The following is a 19,016-nucleotide window of genomic DNA, read 5'->3' as shown; positions in this document are numbered from 1 at the left end:
CTACGCATGTGCATCACTCGAGGAGGTCATGGGTCTAGCCGAATAATTCGAGGAGCTGGCTTTGGAAGAGGAGGTCTTCAATAGACAAACCCCAGCGGTAGACAGAAGATGGCCAAAAGAGGAACCGCAAAATAAACCACCGGAGCAACAGAGCCATCCAGGACAGGGATGGGGGCAGAGATGGCAGCCTGAGGAGCATCGCCAAATGCCACAGCAACAGCAGCCGAGCCAGCAGTGGGCAGGCCCAAGGCAACAACAGCCGAATCAACGATGGGCAGCAAACCAAAGCCAAAGGTAGCCGAACATGCAGCGGGCAGCGACGCCTGGACAGGGACATGTAGAAAACCCAGCACAGGCGTGCAACAGATGCAGGAACCCCAGAATTTTGTTCTGCAGGATGCGCGATGCAGTGGGGGTGAGAAGCACGGAATGCTGCCAAAGAGCGGGAAACGTGCAGCGATCCCAGCCATAGAGAGGAAGGCGGAGATCGCGAGGTGCTGCCTCTCAGAGATAGTTGGAGGATTAACCGGAGACGATCAGCAATTGGCGGCGGTCATCAAGGTCGGAGGAGCAGAAGTGAGGGCCATGGTGGACACCGGGGCAACGGCTAGCTTCATTTCAGAAAAGCTAGTAAAGTTGGCCAACGGGAGCCACATAGAGACTCAAATAGTACTCCTAACAACTGTAAGCTTTGGCAACAAGAAAAAGGATTTGAATATGATAGTGTTGCCAGGCATGGGAGACAGCGCGGTGCTTGGATGGGATTTCCTCGCAGAATTCGGAACAACCATCAACTGCGCAGGCCACCAAGTCACGATTCCGAGAAGAGAAAGATGGAGCGGATGCCTGGAGGATAGGCTGTCCATAGCCATAGCGGGACCCTCGGAGGAATGGGAGCGCGAGCGGGACAGAAAGTTCATCGAAGAAGAGCTGGCGGCGTTCACAAATCAGAAGGGTTGTTCAAACATAACCCAGCATAAAATCACAATGAAGGACGACATCCCAATTAAACAAAGATATTACCCAAAGAACCCCAAAATACAGGGGGAAATCAATGGAAAGGTGGAAGAACTGCTGGAGAAGGGATGCATCGAACCTTTAAACAGCGCCTACAGCTCACCCATTGTCATGGTGAAGAAAAAGACGGGTCAGTGGAGGATGTGCGTCGACTTTCGGCAGATAAACGCAAAGTCAGTGAAAGATGCGTACCCGATGCCAAGAATAAACTTCATTTTGGAGCAATTGAGGGAGGCAAAATTTTTCAGCAGCCTCGAACTGAAGGACGGCTATTGGCAAATCCCACTTGAGGAAGAGAGCCGGAAATACACGGCCTTTACTGTACCAGGGAAAGGTCTGTACCAGTGGATGGTGATGCCGTTCGGACTACACTCGGCTTCGGCAACTTTTCAAAGGGCTCTAGACCAGGTCATAGGCCCGGACATGGCTCCCCACGCATTCGCGTACCAGGGCGATATAATAGTGATCGGGCGCACGAGGGAGGAGCACATGGCAAATTTAAGGGAAGTTTTCCGAAGACTGAAGGCGGCGAACCTAAGGATAAACACAGAGAAGTGCCATTTCTTCAGGGAAGAGCTTTTGTACCTAGGCCACCGGATAACGAGTCACGGAATTGGTATGGATCCGGGAAAAGTCGCAGCGATCACGGAATTGGAACCACCAACGAACGTGAAAGGGGTACGGCAGTTCATAGGAATGGCGTCGTGGTATCGGCGATTCGTCCCCGACTTCGCTGGGGTCGCAGAGCCTTTGAACGATCTCCTGCGAAAGGGAACAAAGTGGGAGTGGACGGCCAGACACCAAGAGGCGTTTGAGAAGTTAAAGTCGCGTTTAGCAGAGGATCCAGTGCTGGCATGCCCCGATTTCACGAAGAAATTTGTGCTACAAACAGACGCCAGCGACTACGGCGTGGGTGCAGTGCTGACGCAAGACACTGATGAGGGCGAGCGAGTGGTCGCCTATGCCAGCCGAACGCTAATAGGCGCGGAGAAGAACTACTCGGCAACGGAGAAGGAGTGCCTAGCCATAATATGGGCAATTCGGCAGATCCTCCAGATCATACCTGGAGGGGTACCAGTTCGACGTGATCACGGATCATATGGCGCTAAAATGGTTGAACAATATAGAGAGCCCACTTGGATCGCGAGATGGGTCTTCGAGTTGCAACAGTACGATTACGTCATCAGCTACAGGAAAGGCAAGCTGAACGTAGTCGCGGATGCACTTTCCCGCCTGCCGATAGTAGAGAAGCTGAAGATGCCACAGCAATCGAAGACGCGAAATGCATTTGGATAGGCTCACTGAAAAAGAAGATGGGGGAAAACTCACAGAAGTATCCGGAGTACGTTGAGGAGGCAGGTTTGATTTACCGACATGTTCCACATAGGGCCGGGAGCGAGGAAGTAGCATCATGGAAGCTGTGTGTGCCGATGGACATGAGGCAACAGGTGCTGCAGGAGAACCGCGACGCACCAACAGCGGGAAATTTAGGCGGGAGGAAAACGATGGCGAATAGCGAAGTATATAGATACGTAGCCGTCTCTCTGCCGCTGCCTGCGAGCAGCGCAGCTATGAGACTTAGCCTTAGTTAGACTTAAAGAATATTGTAAAAATCAGAGACATTTCGCTCGTTGGAGCGGCACCATTGCTGCTCCAATAAAATAAACTCCAAACATATTTCAATACAAAATAAAACCAAACATATATCAAATCAAAATAAAACCAAACGTATTTCATGGCGACCATGACATGAGTCCTGGTGGACTTAGGAAGATATTCGGAACCAAGGCTAAAAGGAACCAAAGGATGGAAAAATGCAGAAGGATTTAAAGGAAAAATACATCATACGAGAAAAACGTCTGAGTGAGTAGAGTGTGCACAATGGTACGTGGAGGTCTAAAGAAAAAAATCAACAAAAGAATAGCCCGCATAAAGTGGCTACTATTTGATCAATCCACACCGCCCGCATGGACGACGGGGCAAAAGCTATACAACGAGCTTGAATTTTTAAGAGAAACCCTCCAAAACAGAGTACCACAGAGCACAACTTACTCGGAAAATCAAATTAAAGTTATAAACCAAAAACTAATATCGACACACAAGACCAACCCAAAACAGTAGCAGCAAATAGCAAGCGTGGGAGGCACGACCGCCACCTGCGCCGCGTAGCCAAACCGGCGACGACCAGCTGACGTGGAAGGAAGGAAGAAGTAAACCACGCCTGGGAGCAACATTTTTTTTTTTCTTCTCCGTGCACTGCGCTGCATATTTTTTTTTGATTGCACTGCGATGCATATTTTTTTTTTATATCCATAATATAATATTTTGTAAAATTGAGCGGAACTCTTTCTGCTCGATTAGACGTGTAGCCTGTAAAGCTACGCAAAAAACTAGGTAGGAAGCTTGTTAACTTAAATGCGCAGTAATGCGATAAGTAAATTTTCAACAGAAGATCTTTATAATTTTAATGAAACACAAATAAAAGTATATGCAAAACCCACCAAAATGACGTTGGACATAAAAACAGTGGATTCCACTGCCAATGTCATCAACAAGGTAGAATCTACCAACGTTGATCTATATTGGGTACATGTACTTTTAGTAATCATTGTCGTCATTATGTGCGCCGCTGTTTTTTATAAGATTTACAAGCTGCATAATAATTGTCTGAAAAAAAGGTATATGAGCCGGGGAAATGACCTGGATAAAATATAAGCAGCAAAATAAATAAAAATAAGAAAAAATATATATAGCACAAACAACAGATTACACATAAATGTTAACACCTAAAAATCTAAGAAAATGAAATAAAAAAAAATAAAATAAAGTAAAATAATAAAAGTACGGCCAAACTAAAGGCATGGAATGGAACAAATTGTACACAGAATTATCAAACATTAAAACTAATTTTGACAGATCATATAAGTCATTAACCCAGATTAGACCTATCCAAAAGAACACGGTTAGGATGCATGTTGAAATATTAGTAGAGTGCTTTAATGAAGCACGAATGCTAATACCTAATCACAGGGAAAGGATAAATCAAGATCATTGGTCACAGGTATCGAAACTTTTGATTCGACTACGATCTAATTTAATATTTGTTAAACAAAAGAAATATCGGTACCAAGCGTTCTAAACACCCCAATAGCAGTTGGCACTGCACCTGACCCAGAATCAACAGAAGCGAATGAATCAGAGTCAGAAGAGCTTCCCAAAGTAAACCTCAAAATAGAGGATGAAGATTTGAATAATCTTACTATTCCAGCGGTATACACTGATCTGGACAATTCAACAGATTCAGATACCTCCAGTGTAATAGAAAACAAAATAATTAACTTTGTAACAATGGCACAATCAAATATTGATTTTATTAATACAGCATCCAAGCTTATACCAGTTTTTGATGGTAAGACTGAAAATTTAACAAGTTTCATTGATGCTTTACAAATAATAGAATCAATAAAAGGCGATCACGAAGAATTAGCTGTCTCCATAATAAAAACAAAGCTAAATGGTGTCGCCAGAAATCTAATCGGTAATGAGAACAATTACTGAAGTGATTTCTAAACTAAGAGGCAACGTCAAGGGCGAAACTGTAGAAGTATTATCAGCGAAGCTGATGAACCTACAGCAGCGCAATAAAACTGCTAACCCATATACACAAGAAATTGAGCAGATGACGAAAGCCTTAGAAGGTGCATATATAACGGATGGTTTACCTTTAGAGCTAGCCAGAAGTTATTCCACGCAGCATGCAGTCAAAGTAATGACTAAAAATTGCACAATCGATAAGGTAAAACTTATCATGCAAGTTGGCAACTTTAGTACTATGAACGATGCTGTTTCCAAATTTGTCAATAGTTGCACCGAAGCAACTGGACTGTCAAATACTGTCCTATATTTCAAGAATTATCCACAGCGTAATTCTCGTGGTAATTACAATAACTACAACAACAATTACCAAAATAACAACAACCAAAATAACAGGGGAGGACGAGGCCAATATAGAGGAAACTATAGAGGCGGTGGAAACTCGTACCAATGCCCCAATGGCAATAATCAATGCAATGTCAGAATTGCACAAAATTCTAAACAAAACACTTCGGGAAACTCCCAAACCCCTTTAAATACTCAATAATAAAAGAAGTCAGAGTTCACACCATTAATCTCACTCAAAATATATTCGTTTCATTTTTCAATGTAGCTACTGGAAAAGAGTTTATCATTTTAATAGATACAGGTGCAGACATTTCCATTTTAAAAGAAACTTCGGATAACTTCCAAAACATCCAATATGATCACATCATAGACATAAAAGGCATAAGTCAAGAAATAACCAAATCCAAAGGTTTAGTTTCTTTGGAGATACAGACAACTAAATACAAAATTCCACACGATTTTCATATCCTAAATTCACATTTCCCAATTCCATGCGATGGAATAATAGGCATCGACTTTATAAAAAAATTCAACTGTCAATTAGACTTCAAGCCATCTGAAGATTGGCTTATAATTAGACCTAATAACTTAAAATTTCCAATTAATGTACCAATAACTCATAGTTCTGGCAATAATTCAATACTTCTGCCAGCAAGATCCCAAGTTATTCGTAAAATTGAGCTTAACTCAAAAGAAGACAGTGTATTTATTCCAAATCAGGAAATTCAGCATGGCATTTATATTGCAAATACCATAGCAACATCTAATAATGCCTTCATAAGACTACTAAACACAACAAATACCGACCAAGTAGTCAGTACTGTTAACATATGAATCACTTTCGAACTACGATGTAGTCAACACAAATTCAGACAAAAGGAAAAAATCCGTACTATCACAACTTTCAAAAAACTTCCCTCCACAGTTCAAGTCACAGCTTTCTAGCTTATGCACCCAGTATAGCGATATATTCGGATTGGAAACCGAATCAATAACCACAAATCATTTTTATAAACAGAAACTGAGATTAAAAGATGATGAACCCGTATATATAAAGAACTATCGAAGCCCACATAGTCAGGTGAACGAAATACAAAAGCAAGTAGGTAAATTAATCTCTGACGGGATTGTCGAACCGTCAGTATCCTAAGAAATCATCCCCCGGGTCAAATGTTAAGAAATGGCGATTAGTATTTGACTACCGCCAGATAAATAAAAAATTACTATCTGATAAATTTCCATTACCTAGAATTGATGACATTTTAGATCAACTAGGTCGAGCAAAATACTTTTCATGTCTTGACTTAATGTCAGGATTCCATCAAATTGAACTCGAAAAAGGCTCAAGAGATATAACGTCCTTTTCAACGAGCAACGGCTCATATCGTTTCACGCGATTACCCTTTGGATTAAAAATAGCCCCTAATTCGTTTCAGAGAATGATAACTATTGCGTTCTCTGGTCTAGAATCTTCTCAAGCATTCCTTTATATGGATGACGTAATAGTAATTGGCTGTTCCGAAAAGCATATGCTTAAGAACTTAAAAGATGTTTTTGAGAAATGTAGGAAATACAACCTAAATTTACATCCAGAAAAAGTGACTTTTCTAGGTCATAAATGCACTAATAAAGGAATACTCCCAGATGACAAGAAATACGAAGTCATTATGAACTACCCAGTTCCGCACGACACGGACAGTGCTAGACGTTTCGTAGCATTTTGTAACTATTATAGACTTTTTATAAAAAATTTCGACGACTATTCACGGCACATAACAAGATTATGTAAAAAGAATGTTCCTTTTAAATCGACGGATGAGTGTGAAAATGCATTTCAATACTTAAAAACAAAACTTATGGAACCTACCTTGCTACAATATCCAGATTTCACTAAAGAATTCTGTATAATAACAGATGCAAGTAAGCAAGCATGTGGAGCGGTTTTAACTCAAAACCATAATGGTCTCCAACTTCCCATTGCATACGCATCAAGAGCATTTACAAAAGGTGAAAGTAACAAATGTACTACTGAGCAGGAATTAGCTGCAATTCATTGGGCGATATTACATTTCAGACCATATATATATGGAAAACATTTCTTAATAAAAACAGACCACAGACCTTTAATATACCTCTTCTCAATGATCAATCCCAGTTCTAAACTGACACGTATGAGGCTCGAACTAGAAGAATACGATTTTACAGTCGAATATTTAAAGGGAAAGTGGAAAGTGATAGTGGACACCATTGGTCCATTGCCAAAATCAGAAAATGGCAATGAGTATGCAGTCACTTTAATATGTGATTTAACTAAGAATTTAGTTGCAATACCTGTTCCAAATAAAAATGCTAATACTATCGCTAAAGCAATATTTGAATATTTTATCCTGAAGTACGGTCCAATGAAGACGTTCATTAAAAAATTGAAAATATTACATCCACAGCACACCACCACCAGACAGTTGGAACAATAGAAAGAAGTCATAGAACTTTCAATGAGTACATACGATCTTACATATCGGTTGATAAAACTGATTGGGACGTATGGCTTCAATATTTTGTCTTTTGTTTCAACACGACCCCCTCTATGGCACACACTTATTGTCCATATGAGCTAGTATTCGGTAAAACAAGTAATTTACCGAAACATTTTAATAGCATAGATAGTATAGAAGCACTATATAATATAGATGACTATCGTAAGGAGAGTAAGTATAGATTAGAAGTAGCCTATAAAAGAGCTACAGTTATGTTAGAAGAAAATAAGAATAGCAATAAAATACTATATGATCACAAAGTAAGGGATATAGATATATCAGTAGGTGACCAAGTTTTATTAAAAAACGAGACAGGTCATAATCCTAAATTCACAGGCTCGTATATAGTAACGGAAATAGGAGATAGAGACAACATTATAATAACAAATAATAAACATAGGAAACAAACAGTTCATAAGGATAGATTAAAAATCTTTATTTCATAAATTGTACTTAGTATGGCCTTACAAAGACACACATTTATAAATAAATAAATAAACATATTTTAAATAGAAATTTTTATTATAAAAATAACTTCATTATATTACGTTATTTTTCAAAAGGAGGGAGATGTAGTATGCACATATATTGAATACCCACTGTACCGAAAATACTTAAAGGGTACACACTGTAACACTTTGTTGCAGTGTTTACATATTTCTAAATCCCGGTCATAACTCCTAAGTGGCCGAAATATGATCCGATCGAATAATTGCAACGAACGGACAGCATATGCATACCCCTCGCACCTACACTTGAGAGCGCATAGCAATATACATAAGTATATAGATACGTAGCCGTCTCTCTGCCGCTGCCTGCGAGCAGCGCAGCTATGAGACTTAGCCTTAGTTAGACTTAAAGAATATTGTAAAAATCAGAGACCTTTCGGTCGTTGGAGCGGCACCATTGCTGCTCCAATAAAATAAACTCCAAACATATTTCAATACAAAATAAAACCAAACATATATCAAATCAAAATAAAACCAAACGTATTTCAGTACTTCTGGCCAGGGATGCAAGGAAAAGGACGTAAGGAACTATGTCAGGAAATGCGAGACATGCATGCGGTATAAACCGAGCCAGGGATAATGCTGACACAGGTCCCAGAGGAGCCGTGGGCGACGGTATGTGCGGATTTCGTGGGACCGTTGCCGAGGTCCAAGCATGGAAACACCATGCTATTAGTGATGATCGCGAAAGGATCATCGCTAGATACGGGATGCCAAAGGCGAGTCTTGTAACATGTAACCATGTAAGCGGGAAGATGGTTGTGTAGCTGCAAGGAGGTGGCACGCGATGGTTCCGGCTTTTTTGTCGGTAGAAGGGAGTGGATCCCTAGTGTCCTTATGCTACTCACTCGCAGTTATCAATCAATTATTTAAAAGACATTCGATTGCGGGGGGTTAGTACGTACTAAAGGAAATAGCGGGAAGGGGACGAAAAGGATTCTTGCATTGCTTTCGACATTCAAAGTAGTTTAGGCCGTTGCAACTGTGCTGGTGGAGTTGCAGCAGACGACGTAAATGTTTTGCCACAGCTGTTACCCACCCTTCCATGATCACCAAGTCCGCGCAATAATTATTGATGATACCAAATAAAAACAAGCTATTTAATTTCACTTGCCATCTTCATCCTGTATGACTGATTAGCAATTCATTTTTAAACGTTACAAAATTTATTCATGGTTATTAAGTTGCATAAGGCAAAAAAGGAAATTTAAATTATGCATATAATTAAATGTATTTGTTATAATCGAAAAAAAATTATCTTAGAAGTTATATCTTTATTAGTTGGTATAAGAAATAATAAGTCGAATAAATATGCAATAATATTATATTATATATTTCTATATAAAAATAATATTAAGAATCACGTTTAGGAAGAGAATCTTGTCTTCTATAGCGGGTATTCTCTTGTATTATTTCCTAAATTTATATCTTAAAATGTCTCCAAAGTAACTTATTTATTTTCAATTCAAATTTGATAGCAAGAGATTATGATTAACTTTAGCAAGGTTTTTAATGTTTTTAATGCAAGAGCATTCAAAATAATGTTCCAAGACTCCATTAATATTTATGAATTATTAATTAATTAATTTAAGATAAAAAAAATTAACTCATTTTTTTTTGTTTTATGTCATTGTGGAAAGCCATAATTAAATATTGGGAATAAAAAAAGGAAAATATATATATATAATCATCAACTGTTAGCATTCATGTGCCAGAAAAATGTGCCAGGAAATTTCCCACCTTGAGTTTAACCGCAAGCGATGCGCTTATCTTAGCAGCCACAAGAGAAAAGAACTTGGCCGCTGCTTATTCTATGCTTAGACCGACTTAAATGCTCAATTCTAGGTAGATAATTGATTATCAATAGAAAAGGAACTTTAAGTTTAACCAAGCTTTTTGTTTTTGTTTTGTTTGTTTTGTATTTTTGGTTATTCCAGCTTTACTAAATGGGGTTTACTTTTAGGCATTTGGGTTGTTTGTTAAGTTACAACAACCGCATTACAGTCTTCAAAGAAAGCTGGAAGAGTTGAGTGAAAGACCCCCGTGGGTAAGTCTGACGTTCAAGCGGGAAAGTTTCCTTGGAGGAATTAGGAGTATAGGCTGAAGGACCCCCCGTGGATAAGTCCGACAGCCTCAAGAGCGGGATTTTGAGCGATCCTTTGCACTCGCTTTAAATCACTGCGATCATTAGCTTAGCAAGTGGGAAAAGGATCCAGGATCCCCGTCGAAACTGAAGCCCAAGGGTATAACGAGTCGGGTTAGGTTATTCCCGGTCACGACAGGTATCCTGGCGATAGCGACGGATCGGCCTGGCGTTCGCCTTGTCGGTTTCTAACCAGTAAGACCAGGTGTGATCCTGTGAAGCAAGGGATAGCCAGCTCGGGAACTCAAGCCTAACAGTGAAACCAAGCAGGGAAACCCCGGGAAAGTCATTAGAATCCTGATCCAGGCGCTGGGGCGTATGAACAAAGTAAGAGAAGACGCGACGCCAAAACCTCTGGCCTGCCATAGATCCTGCGGGGCGTATGCACGCAGGTGTTTGGAGGCGAGTGACGAACGCGACCGGGGGTGTGTCCTGCGGGGTAGATAGGCCCTTCGTGCCCTGATCCGGCCGCTAAGCAGGGAGAAGCATATCCAGCCCGGCGTATGCCTGGGAGGTGAGCCAATCGGTCTGTTAACACGGATTAGGTGCCGGCCAAGGATACCGAAGGTCCACGGCACCCGCAAAGGAGGAGCAGCGACGGAAGAGCAGCTACAGAAGCGGCGACGACGGGGAAACAGCAGCGACGTCGGAAGAGCAGCGACGGCGAGGGAGCAGCAACGTCAGAAGAGCAGCGACGACGAGGGAGCAGCAACGTCAGAGGAGCAGCGGCGACGAGGGAGCGGCGGCGACGGACGAGCAGCGCCAGCAGAAGAGCAACGAAGAAGACAACAGCAACCAGGACGAGCGGTCGGCCAGCTGAGCCAAGCGGCCGGTGAGATTCACCCTTTTTGTAAATTTAACATTATTTAGGGGATTTGTATTAAACGAAGCATACCGTGTTATTTCTGGGCTCGGGCAATCACGTCGAATCTATAAATTTGCTCTAAATCTATAAAGCCTTAATGTACCCCCAAACTCTGTGAGCTAGTCGCGGCATTTGTTGCGAACAAAACATTAGCAAAAGCAGTTCGTTAAAATATTTTAATTTTGGATTTAAGGAAAAACTCGAAATAATTTTATTGAATTTATTATAGGTGGTTAAACAATATATTCTTCAATTAAATTGGAGTTTTTAATCTCATATTTTTAAAAAGTCATGGCTATCTACAACTTCTGTAAAGCTTTCCTAAACCAGCTGAACCTGCAATAGATACGTTTTGAACATAGAAACAGTTTAGGCGGTGCCTTTGAGATGCTTACTCCGAAATAGGTTTTCAGCATGGTCAAAATGGAGAACGGGTTCAACGATCGCAATATATGATCTTGGCTTTAGGATAACATTCATTAGCTGTAGTAGTGCTAGTTTAAGGTCCTCTATGGATCTAGAGAGAATTGGCTGGACGATGGAAAATTTCCAGAGTTTGCCAATGCATGTAAGGAAATATTTTTTATTGATGGAGAAGATGTCTATGTGTAGAATTTCTCCCACATGAGATGGGATTGGTGATTCAACAAGCTTATGTCTTTTTGGATGTCTGTCATATTTAGCCTAAGCGAATTTCATTCACTAGCTCATTCAACGATTCTGTTACGCGGATTTTGCAGTGCCAAAACTTCGTGGTTGGGAATTGCCGAACCAATTTGTCCTTTTTCATTGCTAGCATGGGAAAATCACAATGAATGGTGTTTGCGCCTTTAGGAATAATAATGTCAACTAGCTCCTCAACTTTGCGCCTGCGCCCTTTCCTTTTTTTGATTCTTGTATTCGGATTGGATTGCGATACCGCGTAGGTCAACAGTCTTACAGCTCTCTTTCGTTGGTAGCGTAGTTAACTTCTCTGTCCTATAAGGTTCTGGAGATCATTGCAACGGTTCGCCCCTCTTGGGATAGCACTGCGCCAATGCCATGAGCTGAGGCACCTGTCGTTAAATCAAATAGCTTTTTGTAATTGAAATATCTGAGGATGACGTCCTCAGAAGCTTTTCGAAAGCCAGTCGTTGTGGCTCGCTAAGCTGTACCTTGATTTTTCTGGATTTGTATTTGCTGACATTTTCATGTTCCCCTTTTAAAATGCTCAAAATGGGCTTAGCTATTGACGCAAAATCTTTAATAAAGCATCTATAATAGCTAGCCAAGTCCATGAAAGATCTGACTTAACCCCAACTGACTATACCAAACCCCAAAAAGTTAACGCTTTGTGAAGTAGTTGGCCTTGCCTAAATTTCCTGGATATGAGTAGGGTCTGGCCTAAATGGCTCTTCATCAACTGTCCTTATGGTGGCTACTACCGACTTGTTGTAAGGTAGAGCCTCATTCCGCGCCACCGTTACCTACCACCCTTCAGTCAGGTGGTGAATTCAAGCAGTCCACTTCAGTAAAATTTACGTTGGGGCATGATTGGAATTCTAGAAACGGCCGGCTTCCTGTTTTGGAATGCCTGGGCTTGCGATGGCTTAAGCATCTTGGACAGTGATGCCCATGGGCTCAGGAGTACCTTCACTGCGTGGAGCAGAGAGTAATTGCACTCTGTTGGCGTTCTTGATCCAAAACAAGTGCGGATGGCATATTTTTCGGCTTTGCCAAAAATAGGGCATCCGTGAGACTGCGCTTGAATCCCGAGATAAATACTCGGAGGGCGTTATCCCGGAATTTGTCACACAAAACTTTTGCCGCCGACGCCTCGTACGACAGAGTGGCTGTATTTGTGAGCACGGTGAGTTTTTTCTCGACCTCGTCATAGTATTGTAGGAGCGAGAGATTTCCCTGCCTGAGAGTGTCAATCTCCTGCTCGATGACGTGTATCTGTCGCTTGGACTGTACGTAAAATCGAGTCGATTTATTATCGCGTCGAAATTTTATACAGTTCCGAACGAGGATAGAACGGCATCGGCAGGGCCTCTTATTTTACTCCTAATAATATTTAGCTAGCTATTTACGTATATCCTAAAAATATAATAAGCGGCTTCTACCGCTTGCCGTCAGGAGACGTATGCATTAAGGGACTCTTCACATTTGACATTATCTTTAATTTTTATGGTTTCATAGATTTTAACTTTGGGAGCTTCCGCTTGGGCGGGAGCGATCTGTACTGCATTGACTTGGGCCGTCAGCTGCTGTATAGCTAGACGCAGCTGGCTTATGCTGGCTTTCGAGATTTGTTCCATGCTGAATGCCATATTTGCAGCTGTGTGTGCGTTAGTGCTTCCGCTTTTGGTTGTAGAAGATCTGCCGGACTTCGGTCTCGGACTCAGAGTCGCTCAATTGTCCTATTGTCTTATGTGAATTCCGTATGTGTCCTATACTGGTAGAAGGGATTTTTCATGTTGAGCTGTAGCAATAAAATCGCCCAAAAGAAATAATGCATGCAAAATACTGGTAAAATATCTGATATCAAGGATTGGGTTTCGCATGCAAGTTCATCACCAGTATTTTACCTCGTCAATAGGTTTTTATACCCTTGCAGAGGGTATTATAATTTTGGTCAAAAGTGTGTAACGCAGTGAAGGAGACATCTCCGACCCTATAAATACTTCTAGTATTCTACTTCTACTAACTAGTTCGGGCAGAAACAAATTAAATATAAAAATTGCATATGCATGTGACCTGCGAAGGTTTGAAGACCTAATTAGAAATATAAGACGCGGGAGCGCGGGTCAAGACTTGATGCTGGGATACCGCGAGAGAACGAGACAACGCTTGCGCATGACGGCAGTGAGCGGGTGCGGGCGACGCGAATATAGCGGGCGAATTCAATAAATTATTGCCGGCCAAACGTCTTTCCGGCGGCTGCTTGACCCGAAATAAATATTGAAAGGATTTACTCCATATTTTCAAGTTTATTGCACACATACATGCACAAGCTCAAAAAAATTATTCCCCATTCATGTATGTACGTAACAGCAAGCTTTTTTTTTTTTTAGGTAGCTATTGTCGGTTTATTCATTTTATGACCTAGTTGGTAAGTAGTCGCTTTAAAATAAGTATTGCATTCCGTATAGTAGATTACAACTAAGCATTATCAAGTAAGTATGAATGGTAGAAAAATATGCGCGCTCTACGGCCGTATGTATAGCTATTTAGTATATATTTTATGTATGTATGATAGCATCGATGCTTCGAATTTTTAAGTCTTATCAATTGCCGTTTACAAGAAAGTACTACTGAACAGAATCGTAAGGAAGAAAAAGGGCATTTTAAATTTCAATCAATATCTTTAGCTCTCAGGTCTACACACATTATGGTACCAATCATATCTTTCTGGCGTTTGAAATATTAATAATTATTAATAATAGTTCTTTGAGGGATTGGCGGCTGGACGAGCTCACAATACGCAGTTGGCGTTGAGCTGCTGATATGGCGTCAGGTCTTTGGTGATCGAGAAGAGCGCTCCATCGATCACCATCTTGCACATAAGAGCGCCCAGGTTCTTGGCATCGTCGATGCCCCAGTGGGCCCTGCCCTCGAACGCCAGCCCCACATGGGAGAGGGCGTCGCTGAAGTTGCACGGACGGTACTTGTACCAGGACCGGTTGATGGCTCTCACGTCGATCCACTGATTGAAGTAGGAGGCCTTGCGCATCCGCTTGCGAGTACACTCCTTGGCCAGGCATATGCCAAAGTCCCAGTCTGTCCAGGTGACGAAGGCGCAGTTCCCCAGCACATCGGACTTGTTCATCTTGGGCAGCGTCAGGTTGCGGGCTCGCAGCTCCTTGCGCAGCCACTCGTGGAACATCATCAGAGCCGTCTGCAGGGGCACTTCGCCGTCCCCTGTCTTCTGCTGAAAACCCGTCAACTCGGTGCAGTAGGTGCTCAGCCGCGGCGACTCAATGGGCATGATGTACTTGTGGAACTCGGCCTCAATCTTCCCTGTCTTCAGATTGACAAGAACGGCTGGGCATTCTATAATCTCCGCTTCTCGCCACTGCGGAGGAGCTTGCTTCTCCCAGCACGTGGCCTCAAAGTCCACGGCAATCACATACGTGTACGGTTGCATGGCCAACGGTTTGCTCTTTCTCGACTTCTTCGTCTTCAGGGGCACTGTACTGGCGGCAGCTGTGATTTCGTCCTCGTTCAAGGACTCTTCGGGGTCGTTGGCCGGGTCTGGTCGGGCTCCTTCCGCATAAATGACGTCGATCAGTCCAAGTTGTCTTGCCAGTCTTATCAAGGCCATCGTTGCTGATTTTTTTATTTCGGCTTTCCGTCTATACGTGTAATTGACTCTTGGCGAACCTATTTATATTATTCTATCAAAAATTCGTTTATTTCGTTTCTCAGAGTCTTGTAGTGTTTCGTTACTTATAGGACTAAATCTTGAGTTAACAAATTTAACAAGGGCTATCTCCACGTGCAAAATAAATAAGATCAAATAAGCCAATTATAGAATTAATTTTTTTTGTGTGTCCACCAGCCCCAATTTAGTGATTCAACATGTTTTTACTTTCACCATAATTTTGCATAATCCAAAAAAACTTTTGAAAAATGTGTCTAATTAATTAACAAAACAAAAATTTTCTAATTAAAACAATGTGGAGACAAAAAAAAATAATAAGCATGACAGCGCAGCTAATATTAAGAATTTTTGTATATCAAAAGAGACATATGTATAAGAAATGAATTAAATGCACACTATAATATAAATTATTTTCGATACAAATTTACAGTTTGTGAGCAGTTATTCTTTTAGACTTGGATATTATTTTTTTTTTTAATTTTTCAGTTTTTTTTATGGTTGCACAAAAATATTTATTTTTTTATTCACAAAAATAACAAAAAGTAATTGACTCGTGATAGTGAATTGTCACTATTAATTATATAATTATATTAATTTATATAAAATTATGTATATAAAATGTAATATATGTATTTATATTGAACCATCAATCAAGCCGCAGACTTTTGAATGAATGAAAAGCCGCAGAGTGAAAGGAAAAAAAAATCTTTTAAAACCTAATGCAGACGTACAAAAAAATATGCGCATAAATTGGCTCTCATGATTTTTTACATTTGGCCCTATTTAGAATAAATTAGAGTGTATTTGGATATGGGTGGGACAAGGTCAGGGTGATCCCTGACCCCTGATCCACTGATGGGCCAGGGTGATCCCTGGTAGTTGCCGAGGGGTGTTCCTTCTTCTTGTCGGAGGTGAGAGATGAATGCGATCCCTAGCGGTTTGCAAGGGAGTTTTCTTCTTATCAGGAAGTTTCGGTGGGAGTTACTAACTCCGTTTTTACGGCTCCGTTTTATCTACGGTTTTTACGACGACTTTGACGGCTGTACCGGAATGTTGAGTTTAAGTCTTCTTTATTGAGTGAAGCTCGGACAGAAACTGACATAAAGCTAACAAAAATTGGATTTCATTTCGGCCACGCAAATATGCAGTCTTGCAACAGAGAGCTTTTCTCCCTCCCTCTCCACTCTATGCTAACGTATACTAGACTTCCAAAAACCTTCAGTTTCTATTTTTAATTTTTATTAATCTACACCATGTATAAAGGCAATAAAAATATTTCATAAAAAGTTTTATGTAAACTAAAGTGCAGTGTAAATGTAAAATTTCGCAGTAAGGCTAAAAAAAGAAATATAAAAATACACTAGACCACATGTGTTTGGGTAAAAATGAAATATTTACCGAATTTAAGTTGAATACAAAGAGAAATAAACCGCAGATGTAAATAAAATTATCAAAATTCTTCTGCAAAATAGTTTAATTTATCAGGTTCTAATCACAGGGAATGGTCAATATCTTTTGAAGGAGACAACAAATCCCGACATATGGCAGAACCAATGTCACTCAGAAGAGTTCGCAGCTCCTCAAATCCAAGAATTGAGGATACAATAGCCCGGTAAAAATGGTGCTTTACGATTTTGACAGCCGCCCAGAGTCTACCAAAATGCAGAGATCGAGGAGGAAAATAATGCCACTTGATGGCCACAACCGCACAAAATTTCAGAACAGCTCGTTGATGCCCATCGTAAAGAGTTCCAACAAAAGTGGTTGCGTTGTCAGTCTAAATGTGCTGCGTTTTTCAGCGGGTGCATATTAACCGTTTTAAAGCTTATAAGAAAGCAGATTTGGATAGATACTCCACAACGGCGGCTTTGGTTGCGAAACAAATAAAAATACTTACATAATATTTTACGAGAGCCCTATTGCGAACTTCTGGCTTATAATAAAATGGTCCACAAAAATCCAATCCAGTAACTCCAGTAACTGTGGCAACCGCTGACTCTTTGCTCTGTGAGATCAGCCATAAAGTGCTCGGAATCGAATAAAAGCCAGCAGAGCACGAGGCCACGTGTGCAGATTCCGCTCATGGAAATCAACAATTATATCCAAAGTGATTGGATAGAAGCCATTCAGCCAATATATTATAGTCAATATATAATATAATTGTTGATTTCCAATAATGCGAAAAAAAGCTGCAGCTGTTGATATCAGCATGTATTCTTCTCTGTTTTGTCTCCCAGTGTCGCAAGCGCTTTATTGTTATTTGTAGATTATGCGCAAAAACGGAGAGGATGTGGCAACCACGCAATTTCCCTTCCATTCTGAAGAGCTTTTATATCATCCCAAAAAGGCACACCCTACACTAGTTGCAATAATAGTTGGGTTCCAGACTTGCTGACGCTAGCAGGGTCACCTTTGTGGCGAACTCACTGTAAGAATTTATGCACACAAGCCAATATCCGCTGCAATGCTGGAAACGAATTAGCGTACTTGAACCAGCTGTCACGTCAACGAACGGAGATTGGATTACTGCTGGCCACTGATCTTGAGCTCGAAGAATAAACGGAGGATCATGAGACCACATGCTATCATCAATTAACTTTTTGCGACAGAATGTCTGCCGGGTTAAACGACGTAGGAACATATCGGCAATCCATCGTTCCGGTCAACTTCTGGATTGTCGAAACCCGATCGGCGACGAAAAAATTAAAACGAGCGAGCTCCTCACGAATGCAGGACAGCGCCACAGCAGAATCGCACCTGCAAAAATACTTCCCATCATAAACCTTCAACTGAGCTACTTCCGACATAAGGCGAGCCAGAAACTCTGCTCTAGATAACTCCAGTTTCGGCACCGTAATAGATGTTAGAAATGCAACTAGAAATGCAAATGAGATTGAGCAGAGCAAATGATTCTTTGACCTTGTATTCTTGCATACGACATAAATGCACGCGCCATACGCCTCGATGCTGACGTTACAAAATCCATGAATCTTCACTTCAGGTGATGATAGTGACCAGGTGGCAGCAGATCCATCAAAAACTACCCTGAACTTGGATGTTAAACTGTCATCCTTCAAAACGCAGTGATGGGGTAAGAAAACTCTTGAGGTTTCAATCGAAAATAATTACTTTTTTGACCTTAAGTCTACAGTTAAATCTCAGAAAGTTCGTTTCTTTCGTAAGGCTGACTTTACGAAATTAATAAAGTTAATTTTGGAATTTGATTGGTCTGATTTACTGGCATGCGAGGATATAAACATCGCATTACAAAAATTTTATTACACTTTGAACATATTTTTCGACGCTTGCGTGCCGTGGAAATATCCGTCCGCTTCAACGAATCCGCCTTGGTATACAAGGCACCTTATAAATTTAAAGAATAATATGAGTAGACTTTTAAACAAACATAGATTATCTGGCTGTACAGTTAGTTATTCAAGATACTTAGTATCTCGGTCCAATTTCACCGTGCATAACGCAGAATGTTATAGGAGTTATATTCGCCGCTGCAGGATTCAGTTTACTCAGGATCCGAAGCAGTTTTATAACTTTGTAAACACTAAGCGTAAACATGTATCTTTTCCCCCTCTGCTTACGTTTGAGAACTCTTATGCGAACACCGATCAGGCAATGGCCG

General features: G+C 41.0%; 1 protein-coding gene across 1 annotated transcript; it reads right to left on the bottom strand.

Annotated features, from left to right (window-relative positions):
• Nucleotides 1-14,340: 14,340 nt before the first annotated feature.
• LOC6496787 (ERI1 exoribonuclease 2) lies at nucleotides 14,341-15,336 on the bottom strand. Its single transcript, XM_001967577.4, has one exon. The coding sequence runs from the start codon at nucleotides 15,317-15,319 to the stop codon at nucleotides 14,471-14,473; it is 849 nt and encodes a 282-aa protein (XP_001967613.1). The 5' UTR covers nucleotides 15,320-15,336; the 3' UTR covers nucleotides 14,341-14,470.
• Nucleotides 15,337-19,016: the final 3,680 nt, after the last annotated feature.

The sequence above is a fragment of the Drosophila ananassae genome (assembly GCF_017639315.1).
Source record: "Drosophila ananassae strain 14024-0371.13 chromosome Y unlocalized genomic scaffold, ASM1763931v2 tig00000090, whole genome shotgun sequence".
In the NCBI taxonomy this organism is placed as follows: Eukaryota; Metazoa; Arthropoda; class Insecta; order Diptera; family Drosophilidae; genus Drosophila; species Drosophila ananassae.
Note: the sequence above shows the minus strand (reverse complement) of the source record. Positions and strands in the feature narration are given on the sequence as shown.